Source organism: Sphaerodactylus townsendi, linkage group LG01, assembly GCF_021028975.2.
Source record: "Sphaerodactylus townsendi isolate TG3544 linkage group LG01, MPM_Stown_v2.3, whole genome shotgun sequence".
Classification (NCBI taxonomy): Eukaryota; Metazoa; Chordata; class Lepidosauria; order Squamata; family Sphaerodactylidae; genus Sphaerodactylus; species Sphaerodactylus townsendi.
This window is the reverse complement of record NC_059425.1, coordinates 126,540,434-126,562,870: the sequence shown is the minus strand read 5'-3', so window position 1 is coordinate 126,562,870 and position 22,437 is coordinate 126,540,434. Positions and strand designations below refer to the sequence as shown.

At 42.6% G+C, this 22,437-nt stretch overlaps 1 protein-coding gene across 2 annotated transcripts in view; it reads left to right on the top strand.

Annotated features, from left to right (window-relative positions):
• The window catches only part of GRIK2 (glutamate ionotropic receptor kainate type subunit 2), a 656,874-nt gene that overhangs the window by 619,514 nt on the left and 14,923 nt on the right, over positions 1 to 22,437 (top strand). For both annotated transcript variants that reach the window (XM_048493884.1, XM_048493875.1), the window contains exon 16: positions 16,893 to 17,143. In XM_048493884.1, the coding sequence (XP_048349841.1) occupies positions 16,893 to 17,143 (251 nt within the window). The remainder of the gene's footprint in view (positions 1 to 16,892; positions 17,144 to 22,437) is intronic.

Here is a 22,437-nt window from a genome sequence, read left to right as displayed (position 1 = left end):
TATTTTCTGTGAAACCCTTCAACACCCCTCACTCCTAAATATAATAAATGCAATGGAATCATATTATTCTGTGGGAACACCTGTGCCATTCATCCTTCTTTCTCTTATAGCTTCCCTTGGGTCAAATTTTGGAAGTTCGTGGGCAGGAATCCATTGTATTGCTGCACTGTAAACTGTAGGGTTGCCATCTGTAGGTGAATACATAGGAGAATTTGGGAGCAGGTCCAAACTGTTGTCTTGTCAATGAACAATATTACTGTGAAAGTGGAAGTGATGCCATTGCATCAGCATGAAGCTCTAGGATTAACCATATCATTTTGGGTGAATTCTAGGGCATTGCCCTGACACAACAACTGTTCACTCCAGTTTCATGTCATCAGTGATTCTTTGTACTAGTGTGATGCAGAATCACTAACAGTTCCCCTCTGCTGTCTGTCAAGCAGCAGTTGGGAATGGGATAGAGGAGACTGTAGTTAAATCTGGGCTCCATTAATATATAATTATTTGGCCTAAATAATCTTAATTTCCTTTCCTGCCTGATCAATAACATATACATTCAGATCCTGAAACCTCTGCTTGATAGTCAGTGCTCCTGAAATCTAAGGCTTTTGCTTACTATGGATTGAATTCAGTGGACAAAAGGGCAGTGATTTTTGCCAATTCCCATTCCCTCCACAGACCTCCAGATCCATGTATGTTGTCCCAGAGGAATCTTTCCCCAGGGACAGAATTTTGGGACAGTATTTGTATCTACAAGATGAAGTAAGCATAAAACCACTCCATGGAGAGAAATCCCCAGTGGCATAAAATTGTTTTGTATGGAAAAGGGGAGCTATCTTGGGTCTCCACATAGCAGCAAAGTTGGGCAAAAAATAAGTAAATACATTTGCACAAAAGTAATCATCTTCATCATAATCCTTTATCACCAAGAGAATCAAAGCGCATGAGATTTTATGTCCTACCAGAATCTCTACTTTTCTGTTGGACCCCACAATGCATTTTTTAGGATTTCAGATTGTTCTGAAACTTGGGTATCCCCAGTTTGCTGATTAATCTGTTTGCGTGAGGAGGTGTGGATACTCGCTGCATTAATACAGACAACTAATTGTTTGTTGGAAATAAAATCGCCCGAAGCCCAAATTTATTTTAACAATATAACAACCATGAAGCTGGGCGAGCATAACCGAGCACATCCTGGCCCCCAGGCAGCAATGCTGAACCTGGTTATAGGGCATCTCCAGCCAACTCCTCAGGCTCTTCAGACAGATAACACTGTCCAGCACACACACCCAGGAACAGGAAGTTACTAGATGCCACTTGGACGCAAACCCAAATTGTGACACCCCTTCCTGCTGGGTAGCGAGCTCTTGGCGCAGCCCCAAGGCTTGCCCTATCAAGCTCTACCACTACCTCGGACCTCCTAAGGAGGCCCCCCTGATGCGGGAAGGTCCAGCATGTAAGCTACTGCCTTCCCCAATAGGATGTGCTCTTATGCCCAAGGCCCCAGCGAACTGCGACAAAACATAATGAAACATGAAAACTTAACTTAAACCATGACCCAGGGAGGGTGGGAGGGTCGTTTTGCTTCCCTGCCTTGCAAAGAGGACGTCCCCCAGCGGGCTCAGCCTTCTAAAGGCTTGCCTGGCCCCTGTCATGTGCCGGTACCCGGCCATGTGACAGGTCCCCGCCGGCATACGAGGGAGGAGGCATTTCGCTCCTACCTCCCCTGTCGCAACGGCACCACTAGGGCGATACCTGGGGCACGTTTTATCATTTGTGCAACCTGGATCTGCAGATTTAGATATCTAAAAGTGGAGACCACATGTTGTTCAAACTGTCGAGATCCGTTTCCCTGGAAAAAAGAGCAACCTGACTATGAGTACCGAAGAAAGTATTTTTAATTCTTTCCATTTAAATAATTATTTCCCTTTTATTCACCCAATTATTATAAGGTCAATTTTGTATAGGAATATTCATATTATTACAGGCAATCTTGTGGTTTGGATTTTAAAGGTGACTAGCAGAAAATTAGATGGGAGACCAGGGTTATCCAGGGTTGCTATGCAGAGGCAGACAATGGCAAACTACCTGTATGTGCCTCTTGTTCTGAAAACCCTATGGTCACTTTCCATTACCAGTAGAAAATAACAGTAGGCTATCAAGGCAAGCCACAGTGTAAGGACATCTATTGATGTACATGCATAAAGATTCTAGTTTTATGCGATGATATGTTTATTTAATTTTATGCTTATTGCCTTCTTTCAAGGCCCATGCATTAAAGACTGAACTACTGCATCACCTTTGTGTGCAGTAAAAAACATAATTGTGAATATTTATAAGAATATTTTGGATTCCTTATTTTCTATACTGTTATTAGTAATACTGAAGTAAATAAGGACTACAGAAATTAATAAAATAAATAAATAAATAAATATCCACCTCAAAGAATTGGGCTAAAGAGACTGATACTGATTGAAAAAACACCCTTTATCAGTAGCAGCGGAAAGCGGTATACTTGCGGCAATTTCCTGACTATACAATGAGAATAAGGTTTAGCTGGGTCATCAGTTCCTTTACTTTCTTGCCAGATCTGTTCTGGTTCAGCTGCAGGCTACATCTAGCTCCTAGGAGGTAATTTTACTTACTGAACATTTAGAAGAAATGAAAGTATATACATTAAATTATTTTGCATTTCAATAGCCCCAATCAAATTTAAAATTCAGTTCCATCCCAGATTACACAATTGATCATAAAGAATGCAGCTGCTTCTGAAATCTTGGTCATCTCACAGTGAGATATCTTTTTCTTATACTCAGAAAACAGGGTCTTAAAGAAAAATCAAGCCAAAGATCTAAAGGTTTTTTTTCTATTGAAATTATGTTTTACTGTAAAAAGTTCAGAAAAAGTAAGTTTTACTGTAAAAAGTACAGCTGCAATGAGCTCCTGGCACTCAAGGAACGTGTGCGTTCTCTTGAAGCCAAGGTGGCAGACCTGGAGAAGCTGAAAGAGGTAGAGAGGGTGACAGGCAAGGCTTTCAGGGACCTAACAGCTGGATCCCACTCCCAAGGTGACGTCCATTCAGATGTCATGGAGAATGAAGGTCTTGGGGACGGAGGGTGCCAGTCTGAGGTGGGGGAAGATGCTCCCTTAGATGGGACCCCTTCCTTAGCTGGTGATCAGATTTCCTCTCGCACTGAGGATACCCCTCAGGGAGGTGGGGGGCTTCTCGTAGTGGGTGATTCGATCATTAGAAATATAGAGAGTTGGGTTTGCGAGAGGCGTGATGACCGCATGGTGACTTGCCTGCCTGGTGCGAAGGTTGCAGATGTCACGCTTCGTCTAGATAGGCTTTTAGACAGTGCTGGGGTGGAGTCAGCAGTTGTAGTCCACACTGGCACCAACAACATTGGGAAATTTAGCCGGGAGGTTCTGGAAACTACATTTAGCCTGCTAGGTAACAGGTTGAAGTCCAGGACCCCAAGGTGGCATTTTCAGAAATACTACCTGTTCCACGTGCAGGCCGAGCTAGGCAAGCGGAGATACAGGGTCTCAATGCGTGGATGAAAAGGTGGTGTAAGGCAGAGGGTTTCAGATTTGTCAGGAACTGGGGAACCTCTTGGGACAAGGCAGGCCTGTACAAAAGGGAGGAGCTTCATCTTAACCAAAGAGGAACCAGGCTGCTGGCGCTCAACGTTAAAAAGGTGGCAGAACAGCTTTTAAACTGATCCCTGGGGGAAAGCCGACAGGAGCTGAGGTGACTTCGGGTCGGAATACAGTATCTATGGGGATGCAGACAGAGAGGAGGTTTTCTAAATCAACCACATGCAAGCGAGAACATAGCAATGTGCATGTGACAAAGGGATATAGATGTCTACAAAAAGACTTGAGGGTAAAGCACATAAATCCCAGGTTAAGGACAAGGAGACAGAGGTTTATACAGGTGTCTCTATGCTAATAGTAGAAGCCTTAGAGCCTAAAATGGGGGGAGCTGGAGTACAGAGTTTTGAAGGAGGACTTTGATATAGAGTGGGCATTACAGAGAGCATGGTGGAATATGAGGAGGAACCAGTGGGATATGCTGTTATACCCAGGCTACAGGCTCTATAGGAAAAGGATAGGACAGGGCATTGGGGGTGGAGTTGCCCTTTACATAAAAGAGAGCATAGTGTCACATAAAATAGACAATGAAAGGGGAGCTGGTTCCCCTACAGAATCACTGTGGATATCAATGCACCAGGTGTGAGAAAAGGACAGTTTAATATTAGAGAGATATATTATCGGTCCCCCCTGACCAAAAGTGATTACACAAGAGGAGGATTCTAGAGATAGAAAAAAAAAAAGAAATTAGAGAGGCCAACAAGAGAAACACAAAAATGTAGTGGTAATGGGTGATTTTAACTATCCCCATATATAAACTGGAAAAATGCATGTTCAGGTCATAGTAAGGAGAGAGCATTCCTGGATATGCTAAATGACTGTGGCTTAGAGCGGAGATGGTTTGTGGAACCCAACCAGGGGGAGAGGAAGTGATCCTAGATCTAGGGATTCTATGTGGGACCCAGGATCTGGTGCAGGAGAGTCCAGTGTTGTTGAGCCGATGAGGGAACAAGCGACCACAATGCTGTCAGATTCAGTATCTCTGCATGCAGTGAACAAGAGTGACAAACTTCTACTAATGTAGTTACATTCGCCCTTCAAGAAAGGGAAATTTCTCCAAAGATGAGAAGGGGATAGTGCTTGTAGGAAGCTGAAAGGAGAAAATCAAGAGAGTCAAAACTGTCCAGGATGCTTGGAGGTTATTTAAAAACACAGTCATAAAAGCTCAGCTGGAGATGTGTTCCGCCAGGTTAGGGAAAAGGCAGCGCCCAGTCCAAAAGAAAGCCACCATGGTGGTTAACAAGAGAGGTTGAGGAAATTATCAGAAAAAAAGAAAATGTATTTTTAGAAAATGTAGAAGTCCAGTTTGACTGATGAAGAGAATATGAGAGAGGAACACAAAATGAGTGGCCAAAAGAGAAGTAAGATTACTTGCTAGCTATAAAGGGAGGCAAAAAAAAGGATTATGAGGGAACAGCTTATGGCTGTGAACATCAAAACCAGCAACAAACAGTTCTTCAAGTACATCAAAAAGCAGGGAAGCCAGCAAAGGGAAAGCGGTAGGCCCGTTAGATGACAAAGGAACAAAGGGGTGTAATGCTAAAAGATGCTTGAGAGGAGATTGCAGAGAAGCTGAATGAATTCTTTGCATCTGTCTTCACCCAAAGAGGAGGTGAGTGAAAAATTCCTGCACCTAGAACCAAGCTTCTTAGGGAGGCGATTCTGAGGGAACTAGCATGATGATAGTGGTAGACAAAGGGAAGAAGTTCTGGCAGCCATGTGATAAACTAAATGCTGCACCAAATCCCCTATGGCCCCAGATTGCATTCACCCAAAGAGTTCTTAAAAGAGCTCAAGCATGAAATTGCTGATCTTCTCACTTTAATATGCAACTTATCCCTGAAATCAGGCTCCATCCCTGAAGACTGGAAGATGGCCAATGTCACACCAATCTTTAAGAAAGGATCTAGGGGGGGACCCGGGAAATTACAGGCCAGTCAGTTTGACATCTGTTCCTGGCAAATTAGTAGAATCTATCAGTAAAGATAAAATTATTAAACATGTAGAAAAGCAAGACCTGCTGAGAAAGAAGAGTCAAGCATGGCTTTTGCAGAGAGCAAATCCTGTCTTACAAACTTACTGGGAGTTCTTTGAGAGAGGGTGTAAACAGGCATGTGGATAAGGGGGAACCAGTGGACATTGTCTACTTGGATTTTTCAAAAGGCTTTTGACAAAAGTTCCTCACCAGAGACTATTGAGAAAACTCAGCAATGAAGGGAAGGAAAGGAATAAGAGGGGAAGTCCTCCCTATGGATTAAAAACTGGTTGAGAAACAGGGAAGCAAGAGTGGGTGTAAATGGGAAATTCTCACAATGGAGAGAGATGTAAGGAGTGGTGTCCCCTAAAGGATCCGTTTTGGGACCAGTGCTCTTTAACCTATTATTCATAAATGACCTGGAAGTAGGGGTGGGTAAGCATGGTGTAGAAGGATTTGCAGATGATACCAAATTATAATTAGTGTGGTGAGAACCGCACTTGGAAGGATTGCTAGAAGAGCTCCAAGCTGGACCTTGATAGAATTAACAGTGTGAGCTGGGCTAGACAATGGCAAATGCAGTTTCAATGTAGCAAAATGTAGAAGTTGAGAATGCACATAGGGGCAAATCAGATCCAAACTTCACATACACGCTACAGGGGTCACTGCTATCAGTCACAGACCAGGAAAGGGATTTAGGCGTCTTAGTTGATAGTTCCTTGGGAATGTCCAACTCAATGCATGGCAGCTGTGAAAAACAGAGCAAACTCTATGTTAGAGGGATAATTAGGAAAGGAATTGAGAATAAAGAACTGCAAGAAGATTGTCATGCCCATATATATAAAGCCGTTGTAGTGTGACGCCGCACTTGGAGGTACTGTATGTTCAGTTCTGAGGTAGCCACATCACTCAAAAAGGATATTGAAGAGAGATAGAAAAAAGTGCAGAGAAGGGACAAGCGAGGATGATTGAGGGACTGGAGCACCTTCCTTATGAGGAGAGGCTGCAGCATTTGGGACTCTTTAGCTGGGAGAGGAGACGTCTGAGGGGGGATATGATTGAAGTCTATAAAATTATGCATGGGGTAGAAAATGTTGACAGAGAGAAATTTTTCTCTCTTTCTCACAATACTAGAACCAGGGGGCATACATTGAAAATGCTGGGGGGAAGAATTAGAACTAATAAAGGAAACACTTCTTCATAGCTTTGATGTGATTGGTGTTTGGAATATATGCTGCTGCCACAGAGGAGGTGAGTGATGGCCACTAACCTGGATAGCTTTAAAAAGAAGGGCTTGGACGGATTTATGGAGGAGAAGTCGATTTATGGCTACCAATCTTGATCCTCTTGATCTGAGATTGCAAATGCCTTAGCAGACCAGGTGATCGGGAGCAACAGCCGCAGAAGGCCATTGCTCTCACATCCTGCATGTGAGCTCCCAAAGGCACCTGGTGGGCCACTGCGAGTAGCAGAAAGCTGGACTAGATGGACTCTGGTCTGATCCAGCTGGCTTGTTCTTATGTTCTTATGTTCTTATTTGCTCATTTTTCTTACTTATTTTCTAAACCAGCTATGATATTGTTGACAGTTACATATGTATTGTTTCTGTTGATTGATTCTGATGTATTGTTTCTGTTGATTCTGATTCTGTTGCTGATGTATTGTTTCCTATGTGTCCTTCATATTGTTCATGGGAAACATGACACTTACAAAAAATATCTTCCAATAGGCTACAAGTAAGGTTTTCAGATTCCTAGAGCTACCCTTAGTCACTTCCACTCTGTGTAGCGGTGAGCGCCAGCTCTAGCAGATGGCCTGACAAGCTTATGACTAGTATACATCATAACACAAACTCCATTGAAGTAGATTTTGTGTCCCCATCAGGAGGTAAATAACAAAGAAACCAAAATCATGATCAACTAAATGAACTAAATGGCACCTGGGGCAAGAACAAAAATGGCACCCCTCTCCCGTGGGCCCAGCCAAGACGCCCTGCCCGCTTGCCCACCTCCTCACCGGGCAAAGCAACAGGAATGACGGCGAGACCTCTCCGGTGGCTGCTGAGGCAGCAAGGAGGTGGCGGGCCACTGCCAATGGAGATTGAGGCGGGACCAGGAGGCAGCAGCCGGTGGACCCACAGCAGGATTGCTGAGACCCACTGGCTACTGCCGCCCCGGCTCTGTCTCAACCTCCATCGGCAGCGGCCCGCCACCTCCATTGCCTCCCTGCCTCATCTTCCCTGATGGGCCTCTTCCTCTTGCAGGGCGGCCAGGCAGACCCATGGGGGGTGGTGAGAGGCACCCAGCAGGCCTGCCCAGGTGCCCTGCAAGAGGAAGAGGCCCAGCAGAGAAGACAAGGCAGGGAGGCTGCAGATGGTCACCAAATGGAGGTGGAGCTGGGGCCGGGGGTGGTAGCAGCTGGCAAGGCATGGTGAGGCTGCCGTGGGCCCATGGCTGCCACCACCACCCCAGTTCAACCTCCATCAGCGGTGGCCCACTGCTTCTGCCGCCTTCCTGCTTTGTCTTCCCTGCTGGGTCTTTTCCTCTTGCAAGGTGCTCGGGCTGAGGAGTGCCTCACAGGCCTGCAACCGGCTTTGTTGTGTGGGGAGTGATTTTGCGGGGGGCCCTCATGGGTGGCACCCTCTGGCAGGAATGCCTCAGATCATGGTAAAAGTGTAGAATAGATGACAATAATGCAGTAGACAATGTAGTGAGTTAACTTGTCTGAAACATTTTGTACATAAATCTAGGCATTTGTTATGCATAGAAACATATCAATCTGACCTTGCACAGTTGTATAGTTGTATAGTCCATACCTCCCCATGCCGCCTTTGGTCAGTGGAGATGTGTCCATGTCTGATTTCTAGTATGTCAAATCTAATGTGGGAAATGATTTTCTTCAGAGTGGGCTCCAGAATGAAGTGAGGCTTCGGGCTCAGTAGTTTGGGGGGGGGGGAGGTACATGGCAGTCTCCACTAACAGCCTTGTCATACCTTGCTCATTGCTGCCTTGTTTTCTCTGCCTCCTCTTTTACCCTTGCCCTTGAGCCACTGACGTGTCCTTTCTTCTTATTCCCCCAGGCATCTTTAAATGTAATCTAGAAATCTGCACATGCTAGTGTTGCCAGCTTTTTATTGAAAATTTTCTGGAGATTTGGGAATGGAGCCTGTGGGAAAAAGGGTTTGGGGAGAGAAGGAACCTCGTCAGACTATAATGCCATGCTTTCCTCCAAAGCAGCCATTTGCTCCTGAAAAATTGATGATCTAGAGATCAGTTGCTATTCCAGAAATTGTCCCTTAATATACAACTATGCAACTGTATCAAAAGTGACAGTACCAATTTTAATGAATTATTAGAATGATGATATATTGAAGTATATGCATATATCTCGGCATAGGTATGTTCAAACCAAACTAGTTTTCTCCAGGTTACATCTGAAAAAAGGAATGGAAATGAGCACTGCCTATGAATATGCACTAGTTAAAAGTCTTCCTCAGTATGCCTTATTTGAAACAGACATCATCTGAAGAAGGCTGCTGTATATAGGACAGTTCCATAGCAATCCACAGCAATAAACATATAGATTGTTCCCTTCTATCATTCACATGAGTTGTATGATATAAGGTTGAAATTAAATTTTCATCCATGTCTCATTTCATTAGTGCATCTTCTTGTGTATACATTTCCTTTCATTATTAATATAAACTATTATGCCATTTAAATAATATTCTATCCATCAACTCTACCCATTAATATTTCACATCACTGGTGATAGATTCCAGGACTTTGCTGAGTGTAACCAGGACAAAGGTTCAGCTTCTGATTGGCCAGCAGCTAGACAGTCAGATTGTCAGTCAGAGGGTCGGTCGGAGGTAGGGAAAGCTGGGAGGCAGTTGTGGAGTGAACTGCTTTGATCTCTGAGTGAAAAAGCTTTCTCTTTGTGAGGGGACCAATCAGGCAGACAGGGTGATATGTTCTGAGATCCCAGTAAAATAGTATAACACTGAAAACACACTGGTTACTGTATATCTCTGTGGAATACACTAGAGGAAAATAAGTAATAGGACTTATTGGTCAGTTGTAGTCACAGAGGAGAGAGTGGATTTATTCTGAAAGGAATCAGAAAAGAGAAATCTTAGTCAAATTTAAGTGTGAGAAGGGACACATCTGAGGACAGATTGCCCTGAGTCAATGTAAAATAAAATCTGCAAAAAATATATTTTACCTCAGAGAACTCTCTTCAGAGTTGGGAAGAAAAAAATGTTCGGTAACAACATTTATAAGTCTTTAAAATCCTGAGTGATATTAAAGTATCATAAGAAAGAAAAAACATCTCTGGGAAAACTGAAGTAATAAGAAGCTTGAAATTTCTTCCATAAGACTGAACAACTGAACTAACTTGAAGCAGTGTGAAAGATACCAACAACATCTCAAAAAAGTGCCGTATAAACTTACCTGTTTTGAGTTCCTTTGCCAAAAAATCTTTATTGTTTTAAAGTAAATTTCATCTAGTTTATTTTTCTATCTTTTAAAAAACCTCCTGTGCCTAATGTATTTCTGTGACGAGGAAAGGTGGTTTAAGCAAGTGATGCTGCTGCTTTCTGCGTGGTGACTGGAATTCTGAGCAAGAAGCCCACCTTCAGCTATCATAATTTTAAAAGCCTGCAGTCACTTGATTTGGTTTGGGATTGTGGCATGGGGAAAGATGTCCCTGCCTCCCCCTGCAGCATTAAAAACATAATGTGTAGTTTTGCCCCAAGACACTTGCAGAATTAGATTTTTCCAGCTTCCCCTTTTCCCAGCAGTTGATAATGTGCTTCAAAAATACATACCAAGGGCTTGAGAAACCCATATGGTAAAAAAAGCAACACAACCTGGGTGACTGTACTGATGAGGGCAAAGTGAACCATGGACTTCCCCTCTTCTATAGAAACCTGTGCTGTGTGGCTTTTCATCCTGGCAGCCCCCACCTGTCTAAGTTTTGGCATCACATTTTAGAGGCTCACAGATGGCGGGTGGGGAAGGGGGAGAAGGGAAAATCCATTTCTGCTTTTAGTTTTAGCTGGTATGGCATAAAACGCAGCCCATTGAGCTTGCTGTATGGCCAAAGGCTACCAGTGACCACCTTTCTGTACAATTTAATTCACAGCACAGTAAGCTTTTAAGCTTCTATTATGGTTTTCATCCGAGTCTCAACATGAAAAGCACTTATGTCAGTGATTTACTCCCTGCTAAAAATAAAACTGTTCTATGCTTACATTATTAATTCATATCGTTTGTAAAGTGTTCCGTCTCTGGGCACTACCCCCTCCAAGCCCGCAACAACAATATCTCATTAAAATTAAGAGCAAAACCCTCTACATAATACATGGCCTTTCAAAAGTAATCATATTTGGAGAAAAGATTGGCATTTATCATGGGAAAAGAGAATGCACAGCAAACTCAACAGCTGATCTAATATACAAAATCCCAGATCACTTTTCAAAAAACACCACTGCAAGTGGCTAGGGATGCAGGGACATGCACTTGAGCTTTCTGTACCCAAGCAGCTTTTCATAGTTCCAGTGTGGTCTTCGTCATTCTGGAATCATGGGCAAAATTCAAAGATGGGTTGTCCTAAGCCTCCCTTGTTCCATCCAACTGCTGTGCAGGTGCAGGAGAAAGGCACAACCCAGGGCGCACACACTGACACTAGTGATGGAGGACCAGGGCTTCCATCCTTCCCTGTGCCCATCTTTATCCCTCAGTCCCCCATCTAGCTGATTACCTTGCCTCACCACCTTGCCTGTTCCTCTGCAGCCAGCTTCCTTGCAGGGATGCTGTGGAGGATGGTCAAAGCTCCCTACCCCCAATGAATTGCTTGCTTGTCCCTGGCATCACCAGCTACCTCACAGTGATGCTCTGAAGGGCACCCAGAGGCCTCCCACCACTGCTGATCTGGCCCCCTCCCCAGCATCACAGGAAACAAACATCATCAAGCATGGGGAGGGCATTGCCCACTGTTTGCAGCCCAAGGGCTGGGGGGATGCAATGGAGTGTCATGGTGAAAAGGTGAAGTTGCACTGGAGCATGGTGGCTAAGAAAGCAGGTGGCAGGCAGTAACCCCTGTACCCAACTCAGCCCTCCAATTTGGAACTCAGGGTGGCTGCCTCAGTTGTCCCACACTTAAGACTGCCCCTGCTTATTGCATTTGCTGAAAGGTGATGAAGAAATTGCCCTGAATCATCATCAGTGGTCTGTTCTGCAGTGGTTCAGGACACAACTCAATGCATGGCAGCTGTGAAAAAGGCAAACTGTATGCTAAGGATAATTAGGAAAGGAATTGATAATAAAACTGCAAAGATTGTCATCCCCTTATATAAAGCAGTGGTGCAACCACACTTGGGCTGATTCTGCATGGGCCAAAAACAGCAGTGTGAAAACTGTGTGAAAATGGTGTAAAAGGGTTTAAAACGGTGTAAAAGGGTTTATACTGTTTTCACACCGTTTTCACACTGCTGTTTTTGGCTCATGCAGAATCAGCCCAAGTGTGGTTGGCCCATGCGGAATCAGCCTCGGAGTACTGTGTTCAGTTCTGGTCACCACATCTCAGAAAGGATATCGAAGAGATGGAAAAGGGCAACGAGGATGATTGAGGGATTGGAGCACCTTCCTTATGAGGAGTAGGGATGGCGGTTCGGCTTGGCCTGACCCTTGGATCAGGCCAAGCTGAGCCTGTTCGGAGGGTCTCAGAGGGTCAAGGGCCCGACCCCTCCGAACTATGCCCGTTCCGAATGCCATGCGTTTGGAACAGGCCTTCCCCGAGCAGCGGACTGGCACCGCTGTAATCTCCCTGCTGACCCTCAGCTCTGTCTTCATCCCCAAAGGGGAGGGGGGCCGGGTGGAGGTCAGGGGAGTATTGGGACGCTCGGCGCCGGGTGCCAATGGAGCCCATTCCGCCGCCGGCCTCTGCAGAGGCTCGCATAGCGGCACTGTGGATCTCACCAGTGCCCAGGAGAAGGGCCCGTCAGGCGCAGAACAGCCCACAGATGCGGCACATGGCGGCGGCAGTGCCCGCAGGGGCTTGCCCGGCACCAAACTTCCCAATGCTCCCCTGGCCTCCTCTCCCCGCCCCCTCCCCTTCGGGGGCTGCCGCTGCCGTGCACCGCATCCGTGGACTCTGCTGTGCCCGACATGCCCTTCTCCTGGGCTGGGCACTGGTGAGATCCACAGTGCCGCTAGGCGAGCCTCTGCGGAGGCTGGCGGCAGAATGGGCTCCATTGGCATGCGCACCCTTCCTGCAAGCTGCTGGCACTCCCCTCAGGCTGCTGCGGCTCTTTGGCGTTACTCCTTGGGCCCGTGGGCAGGCTCCTCCATCCGCGAGGTCTTCTTCACGCTCTTCCCGTGCGCTGCTGCCATCTTGCCGAGCTTGGGCACTGTTGCGCTCGGCCAGCTGAAGGTTGGTTGCAAAGGAGGAGGTCGCCATGGAGGAAGGGAGGGGAGAAGAACCTTGTGGTGGGGAGTTGTTGGATGCTGGGGAGGAGAGGAGGGTTGAATGCAAGGTGGAGGGGGGAGGACAGAAGATGAAAAGAGGAAAACACACACAAAAAGTATCCGAGAATCTCGGATGTTAATGAAAATCGGAGATATCCGAGCCTGGTAGGCTCGGAGCACGGGGGATCCAAGCTCATACATCTGCACTGGGCCCGATCCTGAACAGGGCCCGAATTTTTTTGGGATCTACCAACCTTAATGAGGAGAGGCTGCAGCGTTTGGAACTCTTTAGTTTGGAGGGGAGACATCTGAGGGGGGATATGATTGAAGTCTATAAAATCATGCATTTTTCTCTCTTTCCCACAATACTAAAACCAGGGGGCATACATTGAAAATTCTGGGGGAAAGAATTAGGACTAATAAAAGGAAACATTTCTTCACAATGCGTGATTGGTGTTTGGAATATGCTGCCACCGGAGGTGGTGATGGCTGCTAACCTGGATAGCTTGAAAAGGGGCTTGGACAGATTTATGGAGGAGAAGTTGATCTGTGGCTACCAATCTAGATCATTCTTGATCTGAGATTGCAAATGCCTTAGCAGACCAGGCAAGTGCAGATTAGGGATTCCTCCAAATAGACTGGTGTCTCCCCTCAACCTTGGCCAGGCCAGCTCTGTTACACAAGGACTGATCCCAGCCTTCAAAAGCTCTGTTCAAGGCTGAGGAGATGGTGTCCAATCTGCCTGAGGTGAAACAAGAGATATGAAGTTCAGTTTATTAGAGACCAGCATGAGGCAAGATGGGGGAGTCAGATAGTGATTGGCTTGCTCCAGGCAAGGCATCAGGTAATGGCACCTTTCATGGGCCCAGCCCCATGAAAGATAAGGTAAGATAGTGGCACTTTACCTGGCCCACAGATGGTGACATCCAGCTCAGCCAAGCCTGTACAAAGCTAAGCAAACAACTCAGCTTGGCCAGGCCCCACACAAAGCAAGACAGATAACAGTGCCTGGTCCACCACTTGCAAGATTAGATAGATGGTGGTGCTCAGTTGGTGGCATCCAACTCAACCAAGCTCTTCATGAAACAAGGCAAACAGTGGCTCCCAACTCAGCTTGGCCAAGTCCTACATGAGGGAGATGGCAGCCCTTGGGCAAGCTGACCAGTGCCAGGCCTGCACTGGATGATGGAGGCAATTTGCAGCCTGCCTAAGGCATGTCCAAGGTGAAGAAATCAGTATATATTCAACTGGTTGGGTGGGCTGTCTTTCCCTCCATCAGGGAGGGGGAGGCTGGTCCATCTGAGAAAGGTGCCTTTGCCATGCTTTTTTACTCCCAGTCTGGGTTAGTCATACTGCTCACAGGTTGTTCCCATTGTGGGGAAAGATAGCCTTTAAATCAAATGAATAATAATTATAGTTGAAGATGGGGCAACAATTAAAAGTTGGTTTGGTGAGTGGTTGGGAAGAAGAGAAGGAAGCAGAGAAGGATGAGGACAGGGAGATAGCCAGGCAGAAAGAAAGATGACATAGGGTGGAGAAGGTGAGATAGGGAAAATGGGGTTTCCTTGCAAGACCTTGCCTCTTGTTCAACCTGGGCCTGTCTTGGCAACCAGCACTGTGCAATTGACCCATAGGTTCCTGAGGTAGAGGGTGCTAGTGGCAGAGAAGGGTGGAAACTTGAAGATAAGGAGGGATAAAGGTAGATGACTGGTGAGTGGGAAGGAAAGAAGAGGCAGAAAAGGAGGAGAGGCTATGGAGGCTTTCAAGGAAGAGAAGGAGGAAATAACAGGGGAGAGGAAATGAGGTCCACCCTGCAAATTCTTCCAGGTTCCTACATATGTGAGTGTGTGTTTTATTGTAAATTTCCTTGAACGTCTTAACAAAATAAAATAAATATTCTAATAATAATATTTTAATGAACACTGACAGTAAGCTGAAGAATTATACAAAATGCATACAATGTTGACTGACACATGTGTGCATATTCACATGACTTTTCATCTAGCATGAAAAAGAATTTTGCGGGTTTGCATCTTTAACTTGGATTTTGAAAATGTATTCTGAGGGACAAAACTACAAATGCTTGATAAGCTTAGACAGAATAATAAGCTGAAATTGTCAATGATGCCTGTTACTCAGGTCATCATATTAATTATGTACTGGCTGATAACTCTTTTGACATGCCTATGACTCAGAATTTGGCTAATGCTTACTCAGAGTTTGTTTGCTTGAAGTTTTTAATATATAAATAGAAGATAAGTGCTGCTGGCTACATGAAAGGAAGTAGTTCATTCAGAAACATGGAAGTGTTGCATTTGATGGGGCATGTATATTTTTTCTCCAAAGGATTTAATCACTGATTATGTGGCACAACATAGAGATGAAGCAATTGGTAAAGTGCTCAACACAGAACGGAGAATCATTTAACAGACATAAAACAAGTCTAAAACAATTGATTAAAATTTGGTAGAACAGTCAAAACAGCCAAACTCATTTTTTTTGGCAAAAATAACCTGAAGGTTTCTCAAACAGTGAATATTAAATTACTGTGATGCCCTTAAAGATTGTCCAGAAACTACAGTCTGCAGCCAGATTGCTTACTGAAGTGGGTTATAGGAATTGTATCACTGCAATCTTGTTCCATCTACACTGTCTCTCAGCTGATTCAAGCCTTTGAGGCTAGCATACCTATTCCCCTATTAATCTGCCAGAACACTAAAATCATCTTAATATGGTCCTACCATCTGAGGCTAGAAGGATGGTGACTTGAGAAAGGGTCGTCACAGTTATGGTGCTAAATTTTTGAACCCCTCTAGGGTTGCCAGGCAGTGCTCACAGGAAGAAGAGGGCAGTATCCTGGGCAAAACATTAAAAAGAAAAATAATTCAGCTTTTTACATTACATTCCTACCATATAGGTCCTGGAGACTCCTAGAGCTTCCCAGTGGTGACAACAGTTAGCTCTAGGAATCAACAGGATATGATAAATCTGAAAATTATTGGTTCTGGTGGGTTTTCCGGGTTGTGTGGCCGTGGTCTGGTGGATCTTGTTCCTAACGTTTTGCCTGCATCTGTGGCTGTGTTATGTAACAGACTTCTGTGTTATGTAACATCTGTGTTATGTAACAGACTTCCCTCTGTGATATACGTCTGAAGATGCCAGCCACAGATGCAGGTGAAACGTTAGGAACAAGATCCACCAGACCATGGCCACACAGCCTGGAAAACCCACCAGAACCAGTTGAATCTGGCCGTGAAAGCCTTTGACAGTACACTGAAAATTATTGTTTTGTTCAGCATTCTTCTGTAATCATAATTGGTCTTCCTCCCTGGATGTGTTGTTATATGTGTTTGCATATTTATAAGTTTTACTGTTTTTTTAAAAAAATATTTCACATACTTTCATATTTTAAATGTTTTGATTCTGGCTTCCTTGGGGACTCTTATTTGAATGGAAAAGCAGCACATAAATATTTTAAATAAATAAATTTTAAATAAATAAATAATAAAGTACCTTCCTCCAAAGAAATAAAAGCTAAGCATAATCACCCAAGTGTTTATTCATATTTATGATGTTAAGATATCTATCAATGCATTCATGGCCAGCACTTGATACTTTTAAAAAGCTCAGTATAAAAAAAGTCTCTATTTGTCTTCAAAAACCTGACTTTAATATTTTGGAAAGACTAGAAGACTCTCATTGAGGTAGGTATAAAATAGCCAAAAGACACTATTCAGTCCTTTGAGAACATTTTTTGTAACTTTTGCATTTCCTTGTTTCTTCGGCAGGGTCTCCATATAGAGACAAGATAACTATAGCAATTCTTCACTTGCAAGAGGAAGGCAAGCTGCATATGATGAAGGAGAAATGGTGGCGAGGAAACGGTTGTCCAGAGGAAGAAAGCAAAGATGCCAGTGCCCTGGGAGTACAGAATATTGGTGGAATCTTCATAGTGCTAGCAGCGGGATTGGTACTTTCCGTCTTTGTGGCAGTAGGAGAATTTTTGTACAAATCCAAAAAAAATGCTCAATTGGAAAAGGTAAATATTGTCCTTTCTGCATTTAATTTTGCAGTTATAATCTTAACTTATTGGGGAACTATCCGAAAAGCCATTCTGATGTGTAGCTCAAGTGTAGCTCAAGTGTAGCTCAAGTCATTAGTTCATAGTGAATGAGCACTAGAACATTCGTCTTTACAACTTTTAATTTGTTTCTAATATTTTTAATTGTAGCCAGCTTTCAGGACAAGTGACTATTTCTCTTCTTATTCAAGCTTGAAAAAAGATACCTTTTTACTCCTGGAAGTTCACTGCAGTTAATGTTATGGATGAAGAAGAAAACAAATATGTATTGGGAAACAAAATTAACTTTCTACAGATAAATCTGGGGTTTTAAGTGGCAGAAGTTTGTATCAGTCCAGAATCAGAAGTCTAGAAAACATCTTTCTAACATGACCTTTCTAGAAGATGTTTACTCTTCAGGCATAGGGTGGTAGCGTCTGGAAAAGCATTAGATCAATATATTATGGATTTACTACTGATTACGATTTTATCTCTTGTAAACTGGACCCATTTCAGTTTTAAAATTTAGAAGGTAGAACTCAGTCTGTACCAGAATAACAAGCGGATAATCACTTTTTCCAGCACAGTCTTAAGCCTATATTTTATTTAAATAATATTGATGTGTGTATATGTAATATATAAAGCTGAGCTATATTGTGTCATCTATTTCTATGTCATACTTTGAATTTATATTTTAAACATTAAGATAACATATGTCTTATGCAAAACTGAGGAGCTTGTGACCTTACATTCACATTTTTAATATTTTACCTGTATTAAAATTGGTAGTAAATCCAAGAAGCATATGCATGTAGAGTTTTCTTTTTCAGATGCTATGGTTAATATTTCAATACATCTAAGTTATTTTGGGACTCCTGAATATGCACTGATATAAATTCATTTGTTACCTTAGAGCCCATTTACTTGGAACTTAATCCCATATTTTTCATTGGGACATGGAAATGTGCTTGGGATTGCAGTCTAGTTGTCTTTCATCAGCAGCACATACTTTTTAATAATGTACTTTTCATGGAAATTTTGATACGAATCAGTAAGACTGGATGAGGTCACAAGTTCCTTATTGATTAATTGAACATGTCTATCTGTCTTTACATTGTGCAATAACAAAGAACAAGTCAAAAATTCTGTTCCTCTCTCCAATTATGTAAGATGATTAAATTCTGTCATGCTAATTTTGGAATGTTTTTCATCACTTAAATGATTTTTTTAATTTTAGAAAATGACTGTTGATTTTAAATATCACAATGGCTTTAGCAGTTTTGAAATTATTTGTTAGATTCAAATGTCAGTGTGTTTTGTATCAAATGGTCATATATCTATCTATATTCATATATATAGATAGATATAGATATATAGCAAACCACTCCATAAACATAGCCTGCCTGGTAAACGATGTGATGTGACATCCCCCCCTCCCCCCAAGGTCTACAGTGACCTGGTGCTTGCACAGCAGATTGCCTTTACCTTTATGTATCTGTGTGAAGTTGGACCATTTTCATTGTGACTTTTGTACTCCAAATAAGATTCCATTTTAAAAGGCTCAGATGTATCTTTTCTTACATTTTGAAATATGAAGTGAACAGCATGGCTTTTCTGTATAGTGTACATCTGAAAAGGGTGCAGGAAGATGAAAAGGCAACTATTTAGAATGTGCTAATATTAAAAATCAGTTCGTGCATTGTACAAAACAATCCCATGAATTGTTCAAGTATATCTGGCATGAAGAACCTTGTGCAGTCATGTTTTGCAAACAATGATTGGCATGTATGGGCTAATCTGTAAAAAGGTTAATGATGGAAGCATAGGGGAGTCTGCCATTAAACTGGGGGTTGAGCAATATACTGTCCAGTTTCTTCAAATCGTATTATGCTATGTTACATTTTTTATCTTCGTTTTTTTAGAATGTAAGGTTACTTTTGAGCAAATAATTAGCTTTTAGCTAATGACTGCTTCTTACATACAATGGCCACATGAAAGTGACTGGGACTTGTTTTTGTTTTGGCTGTACAGTGTGCAACTTAGTGTGTGTCATCATGCCACGTAGATTAAACACCCAACACGTCCGTTTTCCCCCCACGGCCCTGTATTTTACTGTGAGGATCTTTTAGTAGAGGCATGGAAGTAAACAGTATGATGGGAATTGATCCCACTTCCATGTACAGTAGCCATTACTGGGGAGAAACCATATGTATTTTTGCACTTTTACCTTGGTAACTTAAGTATAGTATTATTTGACTTCATTCCTATGTGATGACTTTATGACTTCAGAAACTGAATTCATAAATTAGCCTTAGTTACAAAAATAGTAAATCATATTTAGAGCTAGCAATGGCCCTAGCTGTAGTGCATGTTTCTGCCACCAATACAAAGTTGCTATTAGGAAAAAACTGGATCCCTGCAGCTACCTATGATAACTAAGGAAAGAGGGAAAGTTATAGCGGGCCCATTTCTCTCAGTGTAGGTGCAGCCATTTTGCACCTTTACAGATACCTAGGGCAGTCTGTCTATGATGATATCAGTTCATAGAATCATAAGCCACTACAGGTTTTTGCTCAAATGGCTGCCTTTGCACTAGACAAACCAAGCCATGTCATCCATTCGTGCCAGTGCAGGTCATCAAGTTATCTGCTGAAAGGCAGAATGGCATTCTACTGCTTGCTTGCTTGTCATTACTTAGCCAAGAATCTCATCAGGTAGTCAAGAATTGCACAACAGAGGACCATATAGGTTGCTAACTGCCAATTAGTTAATTTTTATTGTTTGTGCATTGTTTCATTGAAAATAAACATTGTAACAGTTATGCCAGTCTGTTTTTGCTACACGCAACATCAAATGCAGATCCACAACCAAAGCATGTAACTGGCCCTACAAAATACATTTCATGAGTTTATATTTTTGGTTCAGTGCTTGTGTTGTTTGTATGTGTATATTAGAATTCTAATGTATGTGTATATTAGAATTCTAATGTATATTAGAATTCTCACAGTCCATTAGAATTCTATTCTGCCTTTAGGTTTTTTGGGAGGCCTATTTGTCTGATTCTATCATGGACTTTGCCAATACATAAGTATATAGTAGTGGTGTATCACTGCAAAATATAGTAGTGGTGTATCACTGCAAAATATAAAATGTGGACAGTTCATTATGGAGAAATTACAAGTTCAAATGCAAGGACTGAGAAATAAACAAAATAAGCTCCAAATTAGCATCCGAGAAATGAGGACATTTTGAGTAATGTATCATGTTTAAAACAGTGCTGTTTCAGACATTGCACACTACCAGATTTTCTGAAAGGAAAAAAACAAGTATACACATATCCAGGGAGCAGTCAAACATCAATGCAAGCAATGCATGTTTATGCATTTTGATGACATCTTTCTTTAGTATATCTTTTGAATGCCTTTTGTTCAAAAAGAGAAGCATCACTAGGAAATCAATACAGATACCTAGTTCTAAAGCTGTCAAATAGTTTGTAAATGTAATTCTAGCATGCTAGCATGATGGCCTCCTCCTATCTAGCAAATGGTAAGTGAAAGAGAATGTTGCATAGATGGAGGGGAAGGTGTATAGTGGCTCTGCATCTCGTACTTCTGGGATGTATTTGAAATTATCACTATAACATTAAGACTTATAAGTCCAGCAGTGTGCTCCACGATGTATTCTAGCTATGCTGTTCATCTGGTTGGGGAGCAGGAAGCACGGCCCACTGTATTTGTAGAGATCTGGATCTGCCATACCATGTAATGGTACCCTAGCAAAAGTTACATGGACAATTTTTAAAAGTATTTCAAACATATTGGGGTTCCAGTGGCACAACGGGCATGTATACATTGCTTTATTCTATTACCACAAGAGGCTGATAGACTGCAGATGTGTGTATGTCCAACACTGATAACCTCTTATATTCCTTATCTGCCATCTGAGGTAACAACTGCTCCTTTTTATCGTAAGGAGCCACCACTCTTGCACACGCACTGGTCACAAACGTTCCCCAGTTCAGAAAATATAATAATGTTTTTTTGCTAAAGGTGCTAAGCTAAATGTTGATGTATGTAGTTTTACAGCTGTATAATATCCTAGGTAGCTTTAATCTGTGTTCTCAAACGTCCTTGAAGTGATCATTCACTTGATTCTAAAAATTTCAGGGCTGGCTACTCCTAATTAGCCAGAGTAATCTATAGTTTGAAGTATGACAAGCGAGAAGGTTTGAAATGAATATAGACTGTATGAATGAAACATCATTTGTGGATTCCTGAGTTGGACATTTCGTTTCCAACCATTCATGGTTATAATGGGTTGGATCTGAAGCCCTGGATCATGTTACAATCTCCAGATTCTTTAGAACAAGTTTTGCAGGGTTGTTGGGCTGCCATTTGAGAGCTAGAGGGACCAGAAAAGCCCTATGCTTAAGTGGCGGGGTTTTCTATTGCTGGCTGAGGAGCATTGCTGAATTCAATCCAATGTGTTAAAAGTGCTTTTTTCCTCTCTCTCTCTCTCTGATTTTTTTTAAACACTCACCATTTTGTGTTCTTGCCTTGTCATTTATAATGCAAACACATAATTATGTCATCTTCTTGGAGACATGTTATTAAGCAGACATTTGTTTTCTAAGGCAATCTTGGCAATAAGTGCACATCCATTTGCATTTTATAATTGCTTCTGTTAGCAAACGACCTGCTCCTTGGTCGTAACATTATGTTGGCACTTAGAGGTCATTCACTAAGCATTTTCAGAAACCAAAACCATGTTAAACAATTATCAGTCTGTTTGTTGTTGATTTAGCTGATTTGAGGTGTTACAGGCTTAACTCACTTGCATGGATGCACACACTGTATATATGAAAAGAAGCAATTACTATATGCCAATGATAAAGAATTTTCAGATAGTGCCACAGGGTTTACAAGTCTTTTAAATAATTCCACAAAATCTGCTAGCCCATGGAAATGTTTTACAAGCCTACCTGTTCATACATGCCTATGTTATATTGTTTCTGGCACAGTGACAACTAGAATCATGCACACACAAAACCCTCTCTAGTTTTTTTTTTAATCTGCATGCTTATTTTGAAACAATGATTTGTTGCTTTGCAAGGTTAAATAAATGGCAATTTACAACCCAGATGTATTCAAACCTTGTCTACTTGGCAGGCACCAGTTTGTAATTGGCCACTGCATCACTCATCTGTTAGGGTAAGCAGTACCTTTCTCCCTAGAACACTGTTATACTTAACTTGAAGAGCCCAACCTAGTTCT